This window comes from Diadema setosum, chromosome 14, assembly GCF_964275005.1.
Source record: "Diadema setosum chromosome 14, eeDiaSeto1, whole genome shotgun sequence".
In the NCBI taxonomy this organism is placed as follows: Eukaryota; Metazoa; Echinodermata; class Echinoidea; order Diadematoida; family Diadematidae; genus Diadema; species Diadema setosum.
The window spans coordinates 4,940,875-4,964,543 of record NC_092698.1 but is presented as its reverse complement, the minus strand read 5'-3'; the positions used below and the strand labels follow the sequence as shown (position 1 = coordinate 4,964,543).

General features: G+C 38.0%; 1 protein-coding gene across 1 annotated transcript in view; it reads left to right on the top strand.

Moving 5' to 3' along the window:
- Nucleotides 1-1,506: 1,506 nt before the first annotated feature.
- LOC140237402 (protein disulfide-isomerase A5-like) overlaps nt 1,507-23,669 on the top strand; it is a 61,050-nt gene continuing 38,887 nt past the window's right edge. The window contains exons 1-5 of the mRNA XM_072317322.1: nt 1,507-1,598; nt 2,783-2,912; nt 3,950-4,037; nt 15,805-15,870; nt 16,281-16,326. Coding sequence (XP_072173423.1) covers nt 1,536-1,598; nt 2,783-2,912; nt 3,950-4,037; nt 15,805-15,870; nt 16,281-16,326 — 393 coding nt within the window. The 5' untranslated portion in view covers nt 1,507-1,535. The remainder of the gene's footprint in view (nt 1,599-2,782; nt 2,913-3,949; nt 4,038-15,804; nt 15,871-16,280; nt 16,327-23,669) is intronic.

Below are 23,669 nucleotides of genomic sequence, written 5' to 3'. Positions count from 1 at the left end.
TCAATCCACATTTCTTTTTGGGTTTTGGTTTCCTTCAGTGATGGTCGTGATGGTAGAGGTGACGATGGTAAGTGATGAGAAGGACTATAGCCGGGTTGGCAACGATAAAGTGAACATCAAAAGATTATTGATAGAGCAATTCAAATCGTGATACTAGAGCAATTTTGCACATGTATGGACTGGGAAAATAAATTGATTTTGATCGAAATAGCACATTTTTTTTTTAATGCCGATCCAAAATGCCCTTTTAAAGCTGATTAAATTAAAATATCTAAAGAGAGATTTCATCGATCAAAATCGATGATTACTATATAAGCTCCCCCTTCCCGCAGTTTCTCGTCCCTCCCCCATCTTCATCATGGATGTTATTGCATGAGAATGTAATCATATACGTTGATTTATATGAACCTGAACTAAAAAGGAGCCTATACTACGCCTTTCTGAATCATTGTGAAGTTGGAGGATAAACCCAAATATGTTAACCCAGGAGTTCATCCATGTATTCCAAGACCATTTAATGTCCTCTTCGAATCTGATTTTGTGGGGCTTAATAAACATGACCAATGTTAACAATAGCAATCGCTGCAGACCTAAATATTTGTGAATTTTGTGAATTTTATTGACTCTTTCGACCTCCTCTCGGGGTATGAGAGTAGCAAACAAAGAGTACTAACAATTATAACAAACCAGTGAATACAATACTCAAAGATTACACATGACACAAAAGATATACAAGATTATAGTGTATATGGGAATACAAAACATGAGTAAAATGAAAAGATATACAGACGTTAATCTACATGTAAATAGCAAATTACTAATTTGACAAAGAAGGTTGCCTCACTAACTATTCCAAGCTTCAATTAGATTTCCAATTTACTTTTTGCAAGATATTGATGACGACGTCGAGTTTGCATGCATCCTAGTAACGCAAGTCTCGCGAGACACAGGAAAAGTGTCAGCAGACGGCGAACAAAACTACAGAAATACCACCTGAGGCAAAGCAGCTCAAAGCCGAACGCGATGGCGATGACATGTGAAGTGGAAACACACACACACACACACACACACACACAAACACACACACACACAAAAATACTCACACACGCGCATACACTACCCATACACACAAACCCGTTGTTATGTGTCTGGTTGAAGGACGGCGTCCCATTCTCACGTTGTAATCTGATTCTGTGGTTAGCAGACGACCATGCCAATGGTACTCTGTATACTGTGTAACAGTACGAACTCAACGCCTAACTGCCTAAGTCCACGCACATGCGTACAAAAACCAACTTGTACACTGATAGTCTTTGCTCAAGTGACACAATTGGCAATTTCGACGCCCCGCCCCTACCTTCTAGAGCGAGCACGCTCAGATAGCTCCTTGCTCAGACTGTCATGGGCAGGTTGTAGTGGATGGGATAATGGGGTGCATTGGGGCAGCGACGTCTTGTATGATGATGCTGTGTACTTCATGCATGCATATGCCGCCGCCTGGCCATACAGTATTACGTATACGTGGCACAACGAAAATGGCGAAGTTTCCGAGGTGCTTCTCCCGTGGCGTGACCACGTGCATTGTAGCTATACTTTTGGTAAGTTGTCACACTTGTTTTCACGTTTGCAGCTCCTTCAAAGTGAATTGGTTGTTTTGCAACGGAAACTGTCGATATGGGGTGATATTCTATGCGCAAAATTGACATTCCAGAACTTGGTAGACGGGCCGAGTATATCGTAGGCGCTTGAGCAGGTGGACCACAACAGATCCGTCACATCGCATCGGCACCCGCCTCCTTCATGATGGGCTAGTTGCGGGGAGTGCAACTCACGATGTGGCCGTGGCCAATACAGCCGCAGTTACTAGAGTACCTACTTCGCGCGTTGTCTTCTTCATTGGAATACCGTTCATGTTGTCGGAATGTATTCAGGTGTTACTAAAATGTATATTTGCAAATTAGGAAGAATACAAAATCATTTGAATGACGTTGAGAAGGTCTTTGCCGGTCTTTTTCAATGTCAATGCCAAATGGACAATGCACAGAACAAACGAGAGATTCAATTAATATACTTGGTATGTTATATACGTACTCCTCGTATGAATTAAAATTCATTTTCACACCATTGACCAACGGGCAAATCTAGCTAGGCTAGTTTTGAAACTTCACTCTCTCCCGCTTCTGCTATTAATGTCAACAAACCAACTCAGGAGCTACAAACAGTGTAAATTAATGTTTTTAAGGGCCATAGATTTAAAATATTAGACCTGTCTAGTTGTACAATTTACTGAAAAAGTGTGGCACAAGTAATTTTTCATGCTCTGTTGAGTTTACAAGAGAATTTTGTATGTGTTTAATTCTGCGGAATTGAGACATTGCATAGTGGTAATAATGGTACATAATTATAGGAAATAAAATGCATTCACATGTTTGTTTGTTTTTGTGTGTGTGTGTATGCTAGTTCTAGTTGCGTGAAATACACAAGAAAAATACACTTTTACATCTTTGGATTTGAAATTTCTCTTGATTGGAAATCATAGATTTGCAGTTTGGGATAAGAAAATTGAAAGATTATAATCTGTGTAAGATTATATTTTGAAGCACCAATTGATTAAAAAAGTAAGAACCCCTGGCTGTCACAAGTATTTGCCATTAAATTAAAAAACCCCAACAAAACACATACACAGTGGCACAGTGGATTGGTTTAATAAGCAACCAATTGATGCTCATATTTCGTCTCTTGTCTTTTTTTCTATTTAATGTTTCACAAATTATAATGGTAGATACAAGCAGCAATCACGCAGGCAAAGAAGAACTCCAACCGTCGGTTTGTCACCGATGTGTCAGACGTAAAAGAGTTGAAGAAGGAGCTAAGGACACACAATAATGTCATGGTACTGTACTCCTCAAATGGTAAGTATCGGCTAAACATGTCCCCAAATGTAGACAAGACGAGAAACAAGTGTTGGGATGGGATTTTTACATGTACCTACGGTTACAAAATGGTAGAGTTGTCCTTGTGAGGTAATTTTATGAAAGTTTCTTTGCTGTCAGCCTGTCACTCTGCCTCATTTTGTTCAACATTTTAGAATTTTCTTTCTTTTGTACTTGGTAACTTAGAGTCAATTTATTATAACATTTCATGCAGCTATGGAGCCTAGCTGTGTATCATGTAATATCGACTGACTTGCTGAGGTTTGATGTCATTTGTGCCGCTTTTCTTTTCTTTTCTTTTCTTTTGTTTTTTTGAGGGGGGGGGATGGGCTGGGGTTGATAAATATTGCTGCTTGCTGTTTTTAAACAGAACAGGGTGTAATGATGATTGCCAGACTGTTGTGTGATTTAATGTTCTAATATTCAAAACTTGTTCTCTTTGTGGTACATTTCCCTTTAAATCATTAAGTTCAACATTGAAACTAAGTTTGGCCAATACATTTGTATTTGATATCAAAGATGGCAATAAAAAGCTCTCTCTACACCTTGTCTTGATGTATGATGCCAAACAGCTCCCAGCCATCATGTTATTGTCTAATTCATAGCATCTTTAAAAAAAATATATATACCTAAACTGTTTTTTTTATTTATTTTATATTTCAATAGACTAGTCCCTGATAAAGTATTTAAATGTATTGCAATCATTGATCTATTAGAAACATTTATTGCATGGCTGTTATCCTTTTAAGTTATACCTTTGAATTCTGATTTCAATAAAGTTTTGTGTTATTGCTCTTTTCTAGTTCACTTGATATTTTATGTGTGTGTGTATGAGTTTGTGTGTGTGAAATGAAGGGAAATTTAATGTAGTAAGAATGATCAGCTGAGTGAATACTCAGCTATTTTTATTTCTTCACATACCTTTACCTGTCTTACAATATGATAATATTTCCTTCTCCATGGAGGTCAACTCATCTCAAAATCCTAATGATATTTTATTTTCTTATTTTGACTAGCCAAAGCAGCTGATAGCTGGATGGATATTTACAGTGATGCAGCAGCAGAACTGAAGGGACTGGCTACCCTCTTGTTTGTTGACTGCAGGTATGTTGTGCCCAATTTGTTTGCAGTCACAGTTACATTCGATGGTAAAGCAACAACATGCCAGTACTTACACTTACAGGCATAAATTGCATTATTATTATTAGGTGATGCACTAGCAGCTCATTCCCCACTGTGTGGGTTTGCTTTTGCTTTTTTTGTTTTTGTCTTACACCTCTGCCCCAAGGGTGTGAGAGGATTATTTTTTTTGAGTTGTCCCTTCATGCAGAATTGGTCAAAGGTCAGTTCTCAGTCAGTGCTCAAACTGAATATACTGGTACTTCATGAAAATGTAAATAAAAGGCTATAATTTTGTGGTGGATGCAGTGATCGCATGAGAAGCGAAGGCATCCCAGTCAACTGTGCTGAACGGTCTCAGTGGTTCCACGGCATTTGCTCCTGTGGCAAGTGCTCACATGGAATATTCCATGCTATTAAAGCCAAAGATAGATTCTACCCACTAACATAACCATAATCCTCATTCAAGTCCTCACATCAAACTAAACCTGAAACCCTATCACAACCCTAACTCCTAACACTAAGTCCTTGGAGAAAATAAGACCAGAGCAGTTGTCGCAAGAGCAAATGTGTCACCGATCTCATTGTTCTATTTCTTTATTTCTACTGTGGTCAGCTAGGAGACCTGCAATTTAAATCTTTCATAGAACACTTGGGGCAAGAAAAAATATGCTACAAACACATTTATGAAGCTTATGTTTCACTGATATCATATGTTCAAAGTGATAACTGTAAACTATCAATTGATAATGAGTTCTGTTGTGTTTTTCATTGAACGTTCTAAGATGGAGAAAGCTTTGAATACTACCTCATGTATGGAGCCATAGTCTTAAAGGATTCACTCCAAAACAGAATGGTTCTTTGATAAAACTTGTCTTGTGTGCTTGCATGATCTGAGCGTGTATACAATGTGGATCAGTTTTTAGTTTCAGCCTTTGTTTGAAATTCTTGCCGTAAGATAGAAGGGTACAAACTTTCTGTTCCCCCGTGCTAGCGATAACACTGTGTCGTGATATAATCAAAGAACAGTCGAGTTTTACTGCACGTTCATTTTGAAAGATATTTGAAGCAACAGGACACTTCTCATTCAATTTCCTGCGTTGCATGTGTGGTTCTGAAGCAATACATTCAAGATGGGGAAACAGTTCAGGGCTCGACCTTAACTTTTTTTCTAGGAAGCCAGCCGGGCTCCTCGGGGACCTTTTTAGGGAGCCAAATTGAGTTTTAGAGAGCCACGTTTCCCTCAGTCACAATCAGCAGTAGAGGTCTATTACGTACATGTATTAACCTGGTGGAGAAGATTTCGTTTAGATATAACATGCATTTCTCCAGACACAAGCCGGAGATACCTGGTTCTTAGTATCTAACGGGTTTCAGCACAGTCACAGTGTGTGTGTGTGTGCCTGTGCCTGCCGTGCACCTGCGTGTGTGTGTGTAGGTGTTTTGTGTGGTCCCTCTCCCATTCCCTTGTGTAATTTCTTACCCTGGTCTGTTCATAATTATTGTCTTTCTTTATCGGTTCTTCTTTTTTTAGCTGCAAGGTGTGGGTTAGAAACAATTATGTAACGCCACATGTTGATTGATCAGCAGAGCTGCCAACCTTTGGAAGCACAAATCCGTATACTCAGCAGCTCCAAAATCCGTATTTTCCACCAGAATCTGTATTTTTTCCATCTCCCTCTTTTTTGCCATTTTGAATTAAACTTGTCGACTTATAAGGCCTACAAGCTCTTTAACATAACATTACGACACATGCCGAAGTATCGAGCTTGTCACTAGCACGATAAAGAATCCAAACTACGCAATGTTCAGCGTTGATTGATTGCTTTCTCTCAATACATGTGTACAAGACAAGTGCATGTATGTACCTCCAGAAACTTGCTGGGCTGGTTATGGAAGCTTCCACTATCTAGCAGGGAAGACGGATGCTTTCATCTTCTCAAGAAAGCTTCTGTGTGAGTGAATGCACAACTCTGTTCGGTGTTTCCAACTATTGTTTACTATAAAACATAATCATCCGCTGTTTTCAGGCTTTTTAATTTTACTGGATTTTAAACATCAGTATTTTCCGAAAGTACCGGTATTCCAATTTCTTTTACCCTGACTGGAATCGGAAAGTCTGCTATAACGATGATCGCAAAATGCCGCGCTGTGTGTGGTTGCGCCAATGTGCAAACACGTGGTTGTCCTTTCAAGTTTAAAGGAATGCGCCATGTGCTCCTGCCTATAAGAGGTTACTGCAAGTTCGATGGATCGAATGTGCCATAGTAGCTGAGCTGATGCATGGCTTGTTTACGGTATTTAACATGCAGTTTACATTCGATACGAAGAAATCATTACGTCTTTCACGAGGAAAAACATACAAAACAAACAAAAAAACACCTACGAACGAATGTTGATAGCCAAAACTTTGAAAAGTAATAAGCAGTTATGATGAGCATGAACTGAAATTAATTGTCATGATTTTGCTGTCTAACCATGTGATGACTGCATCTCATTGGACCTACTTCATAGTGAAATTTGTTTGGGCATACGAGACCTTTAAAGTATTTCTGTGATTGCCTTTTTAATTGACTGATTAATCGATCCTTTTTTATTGTTCAGGGAACATAAGATATTCGATTAAGTACACCATATTCGACTGATGTTTCCTGCTATGCGCCAAAAGAAAGGCTATAAAATTGTAGAATCACGGTATCTTTGCAATGATTCCTTTAATTCAACTGAGCTGGTTCTTCTCGAGATCGATATTTTCAGGATATTTACACGCTGTTTATTCCAGTGCGCGCATTCTTTCGTCTGGCACGCACCTGGGTGTGGCACCTGCTTTTGTGGAAATTTCCACAAGGGGAGAGGGGTAACGAGTGGGTGTCAAGTTTCTTCGAGCCGAAGAGACTGCGCGCACGTATTCAGTATTTCACTTATCTCTTCGCTCTAATCTATTGTAATTCATGACATGCTTTCTCCTTATTCTGTGCTGATATTGAACATTTAGATTTAACTTTACGAAGGTTGGTAGATCGTGGATCTTTTTGTTGTGAGGTGTATGTAATTTCTTTTTTTTTTATCATTCTTTGGAGGGGAAAGAAGAGTAAGGGGAAAGAAGAATAAGAGGGAAAGTGAAATAAAACGAACGGCACGTACGCTCAGCATTTGCAGTAAGCCGTCTTTTTATACCAGCGTAGTTCATCATCACCATCAGACATCACTCAGATCATTTTAGCCTTTTCCTATCAACATTAAGAAACACGCACAGTCCCTCGAGATAAAAACCGAGGAAAATAAATAACAAATACAAAGTATCAACACCTCCCATCAACACAAATATTTAGAAAAGACAACACACGTCGCTTCGATTCGAAAAAGTATTGCAGCAAAGCGGAGAAATCGCTGTTACGAAAATAACAGTGCGAGACACTTGAAAGAATTGTTTAGATATTTCAAAGTATAAAGGGAACGGATAAAGTGATATAAAATGGAAGAAATCGTACCAAACGAGGTGTGAGAAACGACAGAAATAGAACGATAAGTTTAGTAGTAGGATAGGCCCTAGCAAAAGTTTGCAGCACCGAAAGCTACGCGAAAATTAATACACATAGGAAACTCTGTATTGCGACGAGATCCTTGGGATCGTCAATAAACGATACAAAACAAAGGAAATTAATTCATTTTGACCGGAAAATAGTTTGTTATAATTAAGTATTCTGTTATATGAGATCTCCTTATAGGCCTAGAAATACATCGAGTTTCCACGATACTCGGGGAAAGAAAGTTCGAACGCTTTTCACCTGCACATTTACTGCAGTGCTCATCAATACACGAACAGAAACTCACCTCTTCCTTGCAGAAAAATGATGCAATAACGTTACAAAACACACACACAACATTCTAAAAATCATTTCGTACTTGGGAGGCAAGGGAAAAGCGGAAGAAGTAGAGAAAAAGAAGCAGACATTGCACAACGGAGTGCTTCTACCCCGACTCAAAACGAAATAGGGTACTGTTCATAGTGGCAGCTGGCTACAGTGTGTGATAGCTAAGCTACTATACTACTCACGCTCCCCAGCCAGCCGGCCACACATGGGGATACCACGGCGATCGATGTAAACATCCACGGTCCGTATGCCACAGGGATTCAGGCGCGCGAAGTTCCATTCGGCGTACACAGTACGCAAGCAGCGAATTGCATGTGCGCACACTACTAGGAACACACACACGTCGGGTACACACAGACACACACACATGCGGGCAACGTGGGCCGGCTGGAGAATGAAATATGTTCAGTGTGTAGTCTATATTGCAATTGCAGGGATAATAACTTCGAGCGTCAGGGCTCGCTGCGCGCGCCGGGGCCGCTCGCGCTCGTCAATAGTGTGATTGTGTACATAAACTATGATTCTGTCTTGAAACGTGAGGCTATACGGCAAAAAAACTTAAGGAGCCAGCCGGGCTTTTTTCATACATTTCTGGGGAGCCCGTAGCGATTCTGGGGAGCCAATGGTCCCCGGGCTCCCGCTAAGGTCGAGCCCTGCAGTTTTCTGAGCTACAACATGAGGAGGAAGAGGTATTACTCATACTTCCCCTCTTCTGTTGCAAGGACAAAGGAGTGTGTACCAGGGAATTGAAATGGGGGGTGGGGGATACCAAAGGGCCCTTCTTTGATGAAGTCCCCAATCTAGATTTGTCTCATTGACTAATGATAATTTATGATGGGAATACATCCTCTCAGTGTTCAACCATGCATAGCATGTGTTTCACTTTTATAAGAGTCTTGCCCACTTTAATTGGAAGAGTTTGCTGATTGCTAATCATATGATGTACAATTGTACACAACTTAGTGGATTACGTCGCAGACACTCTCAAGACTCCACTTGGGGTTTGTTTTATTTGTCTTTATCAAATTCCTAGGTGATTGTATGGTAGTGATAAAAGACAAAACAAAAGATAGTGGTAGTGCGAGTAATATGGCTTGATGTAGTTTCAATACAGCAAAAGGAAATGAATAAACCCATAAGCTAAAAGTAAAAGTTTACAATTAAATGATTTCACTGAATGAATTTTGGAAAGTAAGACTCATTTTGGAAGACTGGACCATCATGTTTGAGAAAAACTCTTGCATTCAATCAAAGATGCTGTTGTTCAAGAAATAGTAAATGGTCTTCATAAATACTGACATTTTGTGTTTTGTCGAAATGCAGTTGTGACTAACGCAGCAAGGATCAAAATCTCTATGAATTGCATTCAAGGTATACACGAATTCCAGAATTTGATCAAGTGCCAATTTGGCTAGAGGGAAATGTTGTGTATTTATGTAGACCATAATGTAACAAATATTGCCTCATCTACACGTATTGGCGGTATTGCTGTCATATAACACTTGGGAGTTATTTAATATTTTGGCTCAGCTCTATGTGTGGTGGGGAAAGTATCTTGGCAAAAATATAACTCCCTCTGGGTTGTCAAGTTTAATATTTTTACACCCAAGTTCACACTGTAGGCAATATCTATGTATTATTCTGTCAAGTGCTTATATTAGGGAGTAAACAAATAGTGCAGACAAATGTAGGAACAGTTGATAATGAAGACAATGGAACAGGACTTCTGTTATAAATATCAAGTCACTGTGAGATTTCATATACATGTATGAATCCAACTGAACTTTTGAGATGATATGAAGAACACATACCATAGTATGTATCACTTTTGCAAGTGTAAAATACTGTTTTTTATATTTTGGATAACTGTTTGTATTGCTACATTGTTATTGTTGTCATTATTTTTTATACCTCTCCCCACATTCAAATACTGTAAAAGGGTGTCGATCTGTTTTGATGTAATGTTTGATGAACAGAAATTAATCATTGATTGAATTGATATATAGTGTGGGTAAAAACATGGTAAAGAGACTAAAACGGAAGAGCTGTGCATCAATTAATACACTATAACAGTGGACTCCCATTGTGATGAAGTCCTCTGAACCGGCAGTTTTTTTTTCGTTATATCAAAATTTTGTTTTAACTGAACAAATAAACAATAGAAAACATCTAAGAGCAGGTAATATTGCAGTCTGAATTTTTACTTCATTGTTACCAGAATTTTGTTCTAACCATGTTCGTTATAATGGGAGTGCACTGTACAATGGTATCTAGCTACTTGCTGGGGTCACAAACTTGGTGCCTTGTGAATCACAGCATCCCATTCATTAATGTTCGAATGCTGCCATCATGTCTGTCAGGAGCCATTAATATCCCATTAACAACACCCTTTCTTGTGTGTGTGGGTGTGTGTGTGTGTGTGTGTGTGTCTGTATTCTGCACAGCTTGCATAATTCAGTGTGCCTTCCTACCAGCAAGATGCCTTTTTCAATCTTTAATAATACTTTTTGCTCTTCAACATGGAATTTATATTTACTCACTTGCTGAGGACTGTAAATTGCAATTGTATTGTGGGAAAGATCCAATACCTCTACATCTGGCAAGTATGCATTGATTTCACACTTTTCTTGGATGGATTTATCATACAATCTCATGTAATAATCCATTGATTAGATGTCACATACCTCAGTGTATTTTGAAGGGAGTTTTTTACCCTCAGATATTCATGATTTTGTGAGTCAGCTAGAAATTGTAATCTTTTAAAGGGGGAGGGGACTCCATTCAATGTTCAAGTTGACTTTACTAAGAAGAGAAAAGAAAAACAAAGTACGGTAGTAAAAATTTCATCAAAATTGACTACTGCAGTCATAATATTGCTGAATGATAACTTTTTACAGCTCTGTTAAAAAAACAAACAAAAAAAACCCCAAAAACAAAAAAAAACCAAAAAAAAACAAACAAACAAAAAAACAAACAAAAAAACCAACCCCCCCCAAAAAAAAAACCCACCCCCAAACCCCCCCCCCCAACAATAACTGTCCTGAATAGAATACTTACTCCTTCTCGAACTCAAATTTGAAATACAAATAAAACAAAACCAAATTCTGTTGTCTGTTTGGACCACAAGCAATTTGGAGACTCTTGAGGCCATGATAGTTTGAAATCATGAGTGACTTGATAACCTTTATCACATGGCTGGGAATATGAAAAAAAAAAAATTATCTAATTCTATAACTTGCCCGGGAAATCATCTAAGATATTTACATTCAGAAATTCTCCATTTTGTGTGTGAATTTACAGTCACTGTGATTTCACTCATTTAAGTTCTATTAAGTTGACTTGTGTTTATGGACTGGGATTTCTTGGAAAAATATGCTTAATTGTTCTGATTGACTCAGCACAGGTGTGATAATTATGATTTTGTTAGAATGTATTGAATAAGCCAGTATTCTCAGCTAGTCTGTTGGAGATTGAATGTTGTTGATGACTTGCATTTTCCTCAAGCCTTTTAAGCCAAATTTTTCTTGGAATTTTCCCCCCTGAAGGGCAGGGACATGGACTGTTATGTCAAACCTTGCCATTAAAAGCGACGCATTTGCCGCATCATATGTGTATTCTCACCTGCTGCTGTTTGTGCAAAATTTGTTGACACTCGGCCAGATATCTATGTGTTTATCGACACTATTGGTCTTTGTGCATGCTGCTCAATTGCTTGCTTGATATTTTTTTTTTCATTTTGCTTTGTTAAACTCTCCTGATAACAGCCATGTATGTCTTGTAGAGTCTGTATCTCATCACAGATGTTAGAAGAAATTGTCCCTTTTTGTGAGACCTTTTGGTGATTATTTACTCTATAAATTCATCATTTTTCAAATCTGCTTCTGAACTTGAAGGCATGTAAAATGCAGTACTGGTACTTGAGGAAATGCAATAAGTCTGAAATTAAGACTATACTAGCAGCTTTTAGCTGACACCTACATTGTATGTATCCAATGCAAGGTGAAATATGTTTACTTTGATGTAGGCAGATTGAAGAGATTTATTGTACCTTTCTAGAGTGCACTGCGCTTCTCATGTTCTACTGGATGTTAAAGGGATGGTATAGTTTTGGTTGAGAACTAATTTCAGGTTTCTAACATTTTTTGGTGAGATAATGAGAAACCTCTTATGAAATATAAAAGAGCATGTAATTCTATGAGGAATTCAATGTTTATTTGATGAAAATTGGTTTTGAAATGGCTGAGATATCCAAAAAACAGCGATTCTAATAAAGTGTGGGACCCACACTTTATTACGATCGCTTTGTTTTACTTTGTTTTTGGATGTTTCAGTTATTCCAAACCCAATTTTCATCAAATAAACTTTTTCCTCTTATTTCCTCTTGAAATGGTATGTTCTGTCCTGTACTATATCATAAGTGGTTTCTTGGTTTCTCGCAAAAAGTTAAAAGCCCATTTCTCATCTCCACCAATACTGTACCATCCCTTTAATGTGATACATGTATTTAGCGTCGTGATACAATGGCAAAACAGACCTTCAGCACACAAATGTTGACACTAAAATACACGCAGTACATATCTGGTTTCTTCGCTAATCTCTGTCTCTCACAATATCATCTCTTGTGATATTATATATTCGTGAGCAATACTTGTAATTCCTGCTGTTTTAGATCTTAATTTTAGGATCACTCTCACTGGGAATGATTGCCATGTACAAGGTTCAAAGTTGCTACAATGTACGTGTATGTGTGACCTTGTTTTCATACTGCAATGAAAACTACATGAGTTTAGAGCACATTAAAGGACAAGTTCATGGGTTGAGTGAATGCAGCAATAGTAGTAGAACACATCAGTGAGAGTTGGAGGAAAATCGGACAACCTATTCAAAAGTTATGATTCTTGAAGTCTCTGCGCAGTCACGGCTGGATGAGAAGACTACTATAGCTTGTGATGTCACATGTGTACAACTATAAAGAAAGACTAAAGAAAATTTAACATATTTTCACTTTTCTCGCATAACAAAAGAACACTCGACTTTTCTCTTTCAGAAGGCAGGGGGAATAATATTACCCTTTAGATACGTCAGTAACAAGTCAAAGAAATGTGCACTTTATTCAAAATGTAAAGTTTTGTGAAATTCTCTTTTTATTTTCCTTATAACGTTGTACTCGTGACATCATACACTGCAGTAGTCTTCTCATCCAGCAGTGACTGCGCAGGTACTTTAAAAATTCATAACTTCAGAACGGATTGTCGGATTTTCCCCAAACTTTCACTGATGTGTTCTGCTATTTGTTGCATTCACTCAATTCACATGTATATGAAGGTGGACTTGTCCTTTAAAAAAAGGCACAAATTTTGATGCCATGATATGCATGCGCTGTTGGTTAGAAGTCTGCTGCAAGCATGATATTAACAAGAGCCTAGCCAATGAGTTGCTCCCTTTTTATGTGTTTTGGCAATGGAGAAGAACCCAAACATTTAGTTGAAGCCAAATGACAAAACAACAACAACAAACAAAACCAAACAAAGAATCAAATTCTGCTGTGAACATTCTTATCGTACATTGATTTAGAAATCTTTAGATGAAATTGGAAAAAACTTCACTTAAGTCTGTAATATTCTGATAATATTTCTGGGGGAATGTGCACAGTTACCTACAAACTATAGCAACTCTCACCAAAATGTCATGCTCTTTCTCGTGTCAGAAGTTTTTCTTTTTAGTAGTGATTAGCCGTGGTGTAACTTTGCATTTGAAGTAATCAATCTGTCGTTGTCAATTGTGTATGACTAATTGCAACCATTTCATTAAAAGATGATACGATAGCAACTCCTGCATGAATGGCAATTGTCATGGTAACAACAAGAATCCAGCTTCCTGATTGGTTGTTGCTATTGGAAGTTGCCATTCCAGCAAGAGTTGCCATCCTAATATCTATTATGAAATGGGACCCTGATGTCCCATAAGTCAGTTCTTAATCATGTGATCAATGTGATCCCACTGTAGGACAAATTTGGGATTTTTCTGATTTTATGCATGCATCATTGGCCCTACACTGGGGCTCTTCATCAAGATGGTGCCAATGCATCATCAGTTATCCTTAAAGGGATGGTATGATTTTGGTTTAGTTAGGGCTTCAGGTTTCCAACTTTTTATGATATATTATGTATTTAGATAATGAGAAACTTTCAACTTCTTTTGAAATGAGAAACATCTTATGAAATACAAGAGAGCATATAATACTAAGAGGAATTCAAAGTTTATCTGATGAAAATTGTTGTTGAAAGGGCTGAGATATCTAAAGGAAAGCAATCCTAATAAAAAGTGTAACCCACCTTTTATTAGGATTGCTTTGTTTTACTTTGTTTTTTTCGGATATCTCTGTCATTTCAAATCGATTTTTATCAAATAAACTTTGAATTCCTCTTATTATTGTATGCCATGTAACATTTTATATAGTGGTATCTAGGTATCTCTCAAAAAGTTAAAAACTGAATCCTCACATTAACCAATTATACCATCCATTTGACATTAACTCTGCTGTGTTCTTTCACTGTGACAGCATATGTGGGGGTAAAAACAGAAGGAAGACAGCAGTTGATTTTTTTATTCATGAATTTTATAATATTTTATGTCATTATAATGGTGATGATGATAATGATGATTGTGAATGTTATCATTAATTCAGGACATAATGCACACATAATTGTGCTGTCTGTCTCTAAGATGATGTATGCTCATTATTGGTATATCATGTTGTTGTTACGATAGTCACTGACACCACGTCAGAGCTGGAGTGGCGGCCCCAGCTCTGTCAAATCAAAATGGCAAGATTGAAATGCCGAAATTGAAGTGCCAAAATTGAAATGCCACACATGTGTATCTCATTGATCTAAATGCAGACAAAAAGAAATTATGCCCTAGGGGAGCGTCAGGACATGCATGGTCAATGAATCAAAGTGATAATTTGTCCCAGTGGTTTCCCTCGAGTGGGACCAGTAATGATTTAAAAGAAAATGCCGCTCCTCTGCTTCAACCAGATCTCTCAGTTTTTCCCTCTACTCTGCAAAATGGGTCTCGCATTTGTACCCGTTACTGATGATACAGGGCATTTACTGTCATTGCTCCATTTCTTTGGAACAAAACTCCCTTTCACATTCAAAATGCTCAAATTGTTGACATGTTGAAATCAATGCTCAAAACTCACTTATTCAAGCAGTTTTCTCTTTCTGGCAGTATACATCACAATATTGGTTATTACATTCCATATTTTAATTCAACATTATTGTTCTGTATCGATGCACATTGAAATGACTTCATTAGGTGTTATATAAATGTTATTTGTTGTTATTATCATCACCATCAAGAATGAATTAAGTTAAACCAACCAAGCAGAACAGTGAAAGTAGAATTTTGCATATAAATCAGATAGGAAAGTGAGCAAAAGATCGAAGTGTTAACTGCTCCTCGTGTTGTTCAAATGATACACTTATAATATCATTCAGAATCTTGTACAAATTCAAAAGTTGGTGATATATCCATATGCTATCTCCTCACAATTCTCTCGTCAGTGTGATAAAGGTACCATTTAATCACTGTCTTGTCAGTGAATACGCAACCTTATCTCTTTGTCTACTTTCACAAGCCGCCATTGCTGAAACTCCAGAATAATTTGATGCTGATGACATCATTCAGTTATATTCCGTTCTGAAGTCGTATCATAAGAGGAAAATGGAACCGAGGTTTCACTGTGATGTTTGCCTCTGAAGAGGGATTTCTGTGCATGACTCACAGCTGCCAATTTAGCGCGATATTACTGATCACTTTGGTATGTTATCGTTATTATTATTACCATTTTTCTCGTTCCTCGTCTGCAGCGATGCCAAGAAGCTGTGCAAGAAGATGAAGGTGTCTCCATCGCCGTTTGCTCTCAAACATTACAAGTGAGTCCTCCCTCAGCCATGGTGAATTGACCTAGCTGTGCCCAATGATAATGCTAGGTAGTGATGATGATGATGAAAATAGTAGCAGTTGTAGACATGAAGTAATATCAGTAGTTGTAGTAGTAATGATAATAATGATTATAATACAAGTAGTAGAAATATGTGGTGATGGCAATGAGTTCAGTACCATTTTGTATTCTTGCATTCTCTGTTAAAATTTAAATGTGAATCTTTACTGAATGAAACATGTTATCAGTTGTGATATGATAATCATATTAAGTGTACGATTAATGATGAAATGTATGTTTGGAATTTTGTTTCCATAACTTCTGCTTATAATGATTAGAATGAAAATGGTGACAGTGATACTGATGGTAATAAAAATGATGATAATGCTTCTATTCTTCCAGAGATGGAGAATACCATAAAGACTATGACAGGCAGAAAAGGCAAAAGGTAAGCAGTTCAGCCTCAGGGCTGCTACATTCTTGTTTTGATGAAATAAACCAATATGTATGTATGTATGTATGTGTGTATGTATATATATATATATATATATATATATATATATGTATGTATGTATGTATGTATGTGTGTGTGTATGTATATATATATATATATATATATATATATATATATATATATATATATATACGTATGCGTGTGTGTATCTAAAAGCCTACATGAGGGTAAAAAAAAAAAATTGCAGGTTGATATTGAGAATTGTACCCAATAAGATTTATTAGTTAAGCTTGATTTTTAAAGCTGGTATAAAGAGAATTCATATATTATATGTATTGTCATATATATATATTTTTTCTTTTTCTTTTTTTTTTTTTTTTTTTGGAGGGGGGTGTTTAGACTCAACTGTTCCCAGTTCAACCTGTATCATGTTTGTACTTGTCTGTGTTTGTTTGTAATAAGTTTCATCTTTGGTACAAAGGTTTGGTACATTACATATGTGGTCTCTCCTATTCAAGTCTATTTCTTACTTGTTCTTTATCATGAATGTGATGATAAACGCTATGAAAAAACGAGATATGAAACTCGTCACACTGAGGACGAGTTAGGTGATACGCTTGGGTTCATCAGATGTCGGTCATCCGTGATCGACAAAGAAAAGAATGTAATATAGCACATTGAAGTTATAATGAGATACTTAGTTGAACTTTTTTGGGCCTACATTATTCAGATCACATTTGTTTTTCTGTCACACAAACTAAGTGGAAATTCTGTGCGTGTGCGACTAAGTCGATTTACGGACTTTTTGAGTACGTACAGTGCATAAACTTAGACCCCGTTTACGGTGCGGGGCTGGGCCGAGCCGCGGCCGAGCCGCGGCCAAGGCCAACCTCAATTGCGAGGCCGAGCCCCGCAATTTAGTCCGTTTACACTGCCGGGCTCGGCCGCACTTTTGATTCAAACCTTTCAATATTTTGTCGTAGTGGCGCTCTACTTTTAAACAAACGCAATTTGGTATTGTCTGGTTTTCAGATCCTTTGCCAACTGAATTCCATGGCGACGAAGTCGCCGTTCGGGCAAAGGCCTTTGCCGAAGGAGAAAATCCTTTGCAGGACAAAACCACCTTAAACTATCCTAGTTTTCGACGTTAAAGTGGTTAATATCCTGAATAGCGAAATAGTACAGGCGAGGGTTTGGAAGCCAGACTAAAATTGGCCGCGCATTTAGCCCACTTTGCGCTTACACTGAGAAAAAGGCCGGGCGCGACCGCGGCTCGACCGCGGCCGAGACCACCTCCAGAGCGTGGCATAATGCGAGGCCAATTTTGGCCCCGCATTTGGCCTTTTGCGCGTTTACACCGAAATGAAGGTGGGCTCGGCGCGGCCGAGCCGCGGCCGAGCCTCGCACTCTAAACGGGGTCCAAGCGATCCTCGGCACGTACAAATAAAATATGACAATTAAGTGTTTATAACCATCCTGGCATTAACAGTGGCCTTTTAAAACATGACCTTTGACCATTATTTACATAACCAATATGACTCCCTCTAATCTTGCTATTACAATGCTCAGTTCAGAGATCTCTTACAGCTATATACAAGCCTGTGAGATTTACCAGCATTAAAACCAATGAAGCCTCCGATACAAAACAAGGGATATAGAGCAAGGGAGTCTGTTTACATGAGAATGTGATTTATCCTGGACGAAAGTGATACCTCAATTAAAGAGAAAAGGGCAAAAGAAAAATGGGCCAAACGTACGGCTCCAGCGAAAGAGACATCGCCTTTAACCATGTAACTATAGGTCTCCTCTAACTAAGAGTACACTTTGAACGTAAGCTTATACGTGAATGATAATTTATGACGATCTCACGTGATCGACACACATTCAAAGGGGACAGTTAGAAGTGGAAGGAGTGCTTAATCGTTTCATTAATTCCTAATCAATGACACCCCTACTATAGGCATATCATAATTTCTCACCTAAAATCAATGGTCTATAGGACTCATGCACCATTACTTGTATCGTGCATAAACTTTGTTTTTTAAGCTTTCAGTGAAACGTGTCATAACATAATTCTGTAATTCCATCGGCAGTGATTGATTTAATAAAGAAGAAAGATATATCACCGTATTGAACGCTTAGAACCTAACGGGGGGGGGGGGGGTATTATAGCATGATACTCGGTTCTTTACTGCCCACATGCCAACAACATCCATTACCCACGGCTACGCATAGCGAAACAGCCATGGCGAAAATAAAACTTTGTTTTCTCGTAGGCAGAATGACACAGAACCTCGTCAAACACACTTTCATTGGCAGGGATGGACATGAAAAAGTTCATTACTAATACTAAACAGCGTATGCATTCCATTCATGTGGCGCGAGATACCTCTATAGCAACATAAAGCCTGTCTTCAACTCCGTTGGTCGAACAATGACAACCTGAAATTTGAAAGATATGAGGGAGACGCTATATACACCTGGCCTAGAGTTAATTTATTCAGTTCTCATTCCTACCTCAAGTTGGGTTATGTTATTGTAATCATTCCCATCTGCAGTATAACAAAACCAAAGTGAGGGAAAGGGGGAGAGAAAAACGAGAGGTGGCAAAAGGAAAACTGCATGCACAACTGCAATCCATATCATTGCGTGTGACAAGTGAAGCAAATGTATTAGTTGTTATAGCAGTGTTTTATGAGCATAAACTGGCAAATAGACAGACCATGTCAAATATAAAAACCATCAATTTAATGTAAGAGAAGATGGTAAACAAGATGCATTGAAACTGTAACTAAATCGCTGCTTTTCTACTCGGTCACGGAACGTCCAACTTTATATTCAACAAAAAAAAAAAATGTTAGGGGAAAGAAACAAATTTAGATATAACATTCTTGAATTAAAAACAAGAAAAAGAAAATGCCCACGTCAGGATTAAAAAAAAACGCCGCACGAACATGCATTATATTCTAGATGGGAATACGGTCTTGATGCAAAGGTCCAATGATTGTCTCATTACTTTAAAAGCAATCTATGGTTCCCTTACCATCACCAGTACCACACCACAATGACGTCTCTAAAATCAATGGTAGCACATTTATCATTGCATCGTGCAGTAACTCCCTTTTCCTAAACTACCAGTAGAACGTGTCATATTATATTGTGTGTTTCGATCAGTAATGACTGACTTTAAAGAAGAAAGATAATGCAAAAAAATTGAACGCTTACCACATTGCTTATAGGGCTATTCCAGTTTGGTACAGATCTGTTCTATTCTCCCAGATGCCAACAACATATGTCACCTATGGCTGAACTAGTGAAACAACCATGACGAAAATAAACGACAGAGAACGCCGTCATAATCACTACACTTGGAAAGGTGTTGCCCGAAATTCCTCATTATGAAGCAATATCACGTCACTTCCTTCCCTGCCTGTCTTTAACTCCGTCATTTGGTCAAACAATAACAACCTGGAATTCCAAAGAGATAAGCGAGACGCCATGCACCTGGACTAGAGTTAATTAATTCAGTTCCCATTCCTGTTAATTATATAAACGTACACGTTCCTAAACATCCTGCTACAGTATAACAAGAACAAATGAAGAGAAAAGGAAAGAGAAAACGAATGGTGGCAAGCGGGGTACTGTTTTAATTCAAGGGGCAATTTACAACATTACGTGTGACAAAATTAAAGAAGCAAACCCAACCTCCAAACTCCAATACAAAACAAGGAAAATAGAGTAGCTGTGTTCATGACATCAGAGTGAAGCTGAACTGCAGAAAAAAAGAAAGAAAAAAGAAATAAAAGGAAAAAGTCCTGCGGGACTCGATTAACTTCTCTCCTTCCGGTCGGGCATTATAAACACGCAGCGTGCTAAGCAATTCTGCCACATGGAAGATCCGAAGATCGTGTGCGAAACTTAAATATATCTGTGTATGCTATACATTTATATTCAGTTTTTTGGCTATATACGTCAAGTGACTGATAGCGCTATTCAACTTCCCACGAGTGGCCGTGTGGATTCGATCAATATACAGTTACAAAGATAAATCTTGAATCGTTTCAACCAGATTTCATTCTCATTTTCAGTGATCGACAATGAAAATAATGTAAAGTAGCGACTTGAAGTAATATTGAGAAATGTTCGTGAAGTCCAATTCTTTATACAGTCCTACATAATTCAGATGAAATTGTTTCTGTCATGCAACTAATTGAAAATTTCTTGTAGTGGTGTCGGCGTGTCCAAGTAAGTTGATTGGAAAGGATATGTGAATGAATATTTACCAATAGGTCTTTATATTGTAAAAAAAAAAATCAAACATGGCCATGCGGTCTTTTAAAAGTCATCTTCACTTTAACATTTGTAATTTCAAGTCCAAGTTGCCTGTCAAAGCAATGTGGTCTCCAACAAAAAACAAAGGGATATTGTGTGTGTGTGTGTGTGTGTGTGTGTACGTTTACATGAAAACGTGATTTCTACATGGACGAAGGTGAATACTCCATAAAAGGAAAAAAGCAAAAGATATAAGTATTTTGTTTCGTGCTCTTATGGGGTTCGAACCCGTACGTGTGGAACCTCACGTCTCTTGTGACGTCGCCTTTATCCTCTCGGCCATGACAGTACGTCTTGACGAGAAAATATGAGGAACGTAAGCTTATACGTGAAAGATGATTCAGGAATCGTTTTGTCCACATTCCATTGTCATTTTCAGTTTTTAGCTGCAAAATTATCAACCTGATGAGGAGATTTGAAAAAATAAAATGCATGATTACTGCAGCGTATTGTCTGAGCTACCACATACTTAAGTTTCAGAGGAAATGGAGCAAAATCAGTTGAGATAAAGGTGCTTAAACGTTGTCAAGTCAATGCATGGTTAAAAAAAAAATCACCTTCCATAGACATAACACGTCAACTTGTCTGATTTTGAGTCTTTACCTTTAATCACAATTTGAAGTATGATGGTAAGTCTTCTCGAACTAAGAGTGTGGAACGTATACCTTCTACGTGAAAGGTGAATCATGACGATCACCCGTGACTGACACATCTTCAAAGGGATCTGTTATTAGAAGTGGAAGCCCTCGTGCCAAGATAATATTGTCTCAGCAATTTCAAAGCAATGATACCCTTACATTTAGGTATACCATAATTTCCCTCTGAAATCAATGGTATTATTCATGTACAATTGCTTGCCTTGTCCACAAACTTTGCTTTACAAACTTTCAGTGAAAGGTGTCATAACATAATTCTGTAACCGTCCATTAGCAGCGATTGACTACATAAATCAAGATGATAAATATCAATTGAACGCTTAGCGCGTATAACTAAGGGGGATTTCAGCCTGATGTTGCGTTATTTACTGCTCAGATACCAACAACACTCATCACCTACGGCTACGTATAGAGAAACAGCCATGACGAAAATAAGTTTTCCTTTTCTTTGGCAGATAGACACACAACCCCTATAGCCCCTATAACTGACATGGAGGGACATGAAAAAGTTCATTACTACTACTAAACAGTGATGCCTTCTACTCATGTGGCACAAGATACCTCTATAGCAACATAAAACCTGTCTACAATTCCGCTATTGGGTCAAACAATAACAATCTGGAATTTCAAAGAGATGAGCTAGACGCCATACACCTGGCCTAGAGTTAATTTATTCAGTTGCCATTCCTGCTCCAGTTGAATTATGTAAATTATTTCCCGACCTGTCTTGTGCAGTGTAACAGGAACAAACGTAGAGAAAAGGAAAGAGAAAACGAAAGGTGGCAAGCGGGGCACTGTATACCAAGGGCAATTTACAACATTACGTATGATAAATGAAGCAAATCCAACCTCCAGCCTCCGACAAAAAAAAAGGGAACTTGAGTGACTGTGTGTCGTGGGGTAATGACATCGGAATGAAGCTGAACTGCCAAAAGAAAAACAAAGAAAGAGAGAGAAAAAAAAATAATAGCGTCCTGCGGGTCTCGAACATCTCGTCCTAAGGTAGTGCATAATGTCCATGCAGCGCGCTAAGCGACTATAAAGCCACACGGCTGTCCCGAAGACTGGATGTGAAATTCATATCTTTATATCATTTACAACATGAAAAAGTTCATTACTACTACTATACAGTGATGCCTTCAATTCATGTGGCACAAGATACCTCTATAGCAACATAAAACCTGTCTACATCTCCGTTGTTGGGTCAAACAATAACAACCTGGAATTTCAAAGAGATGAGCGAGACGCCATACACCTGGACTAGAGTAATCAATTCAGCTCCCATTCCTGCAAGTTATTCAAACGTACATGTTCCTACCTATCCTGTTACAGTATAACAATAACCAATGAAGAGAAAAGGAAAGAGCAAACGAAAGGTGGCAAGCGGGACACTGTAACAAGGGGCAATTTACAACATTAAGTGTGACAAAATTAATGAAGCAAACCCAATCTCCAAACTCCAATACAAAACAAGGGAAATAGAGCAGCCGTGTTCACGGGTTACGTACACTTGATAAAATAATATGATAAATGACATCGGAGTAAACCTGACCTGCCGAAAAAAAAAAGAAAAGAAAAACAAAAAGAACGGGAAAAGTCCTGCGGGAGTCGAACTTCTCACCTTCCGGTATGGCGTTATGAACACCCAGCGCTAAGCGATTACGCCACACGGATGTCCTGAAGAGTGAATGCGAAACTTAAATATATAATAATACTATCGTGACTAGTTGACTTGTGATGGCGCTATTCAACTTCTCACAAGTGGCAGCGTGGATTCGATCAATATACAGTTGCAAAAAAAAAATTGGGAATCGTTCTGTACAGATTGCATTCTCATTTTCAGTTTTAAACTACAAAATTATCAACCTAATGAGGAGATTTGAAAACATAAAATGCACGATTACTAAAGCTTATTGTCTCAGCTACAACATACGTATGTTTCAGAGGAAATGGAGCAAAAACAGATGAGGTAAAGGTGCTTAAACGTTGTCAAGTCAATGCATGGTTTGAAAAAAAATCACCTCCCATAGACATAACACGTAAACTTGTCTGATTTTGAGTCTTTACCTTTAATTACAATTTCTAGTATGATGACGTCATCATATTTCAAAACCATCACATGGACTTGAGAGGCAAATGTTCAAAGTACAACATATCTGAATTTGGGATAATATTGAGCTTAAACAACAGAGATACGAGCTAATGAATGTCTGAAACAGTACCTCAAAAAAATCAATTCCACTTTTTTTATTTAAAATGACGATATGATGACGTCATCGCGTGTTCCTGGCAATATTGATACTTGGAATGTTATTTACAATTCATATACTTTTGTAATATGCAATAGAA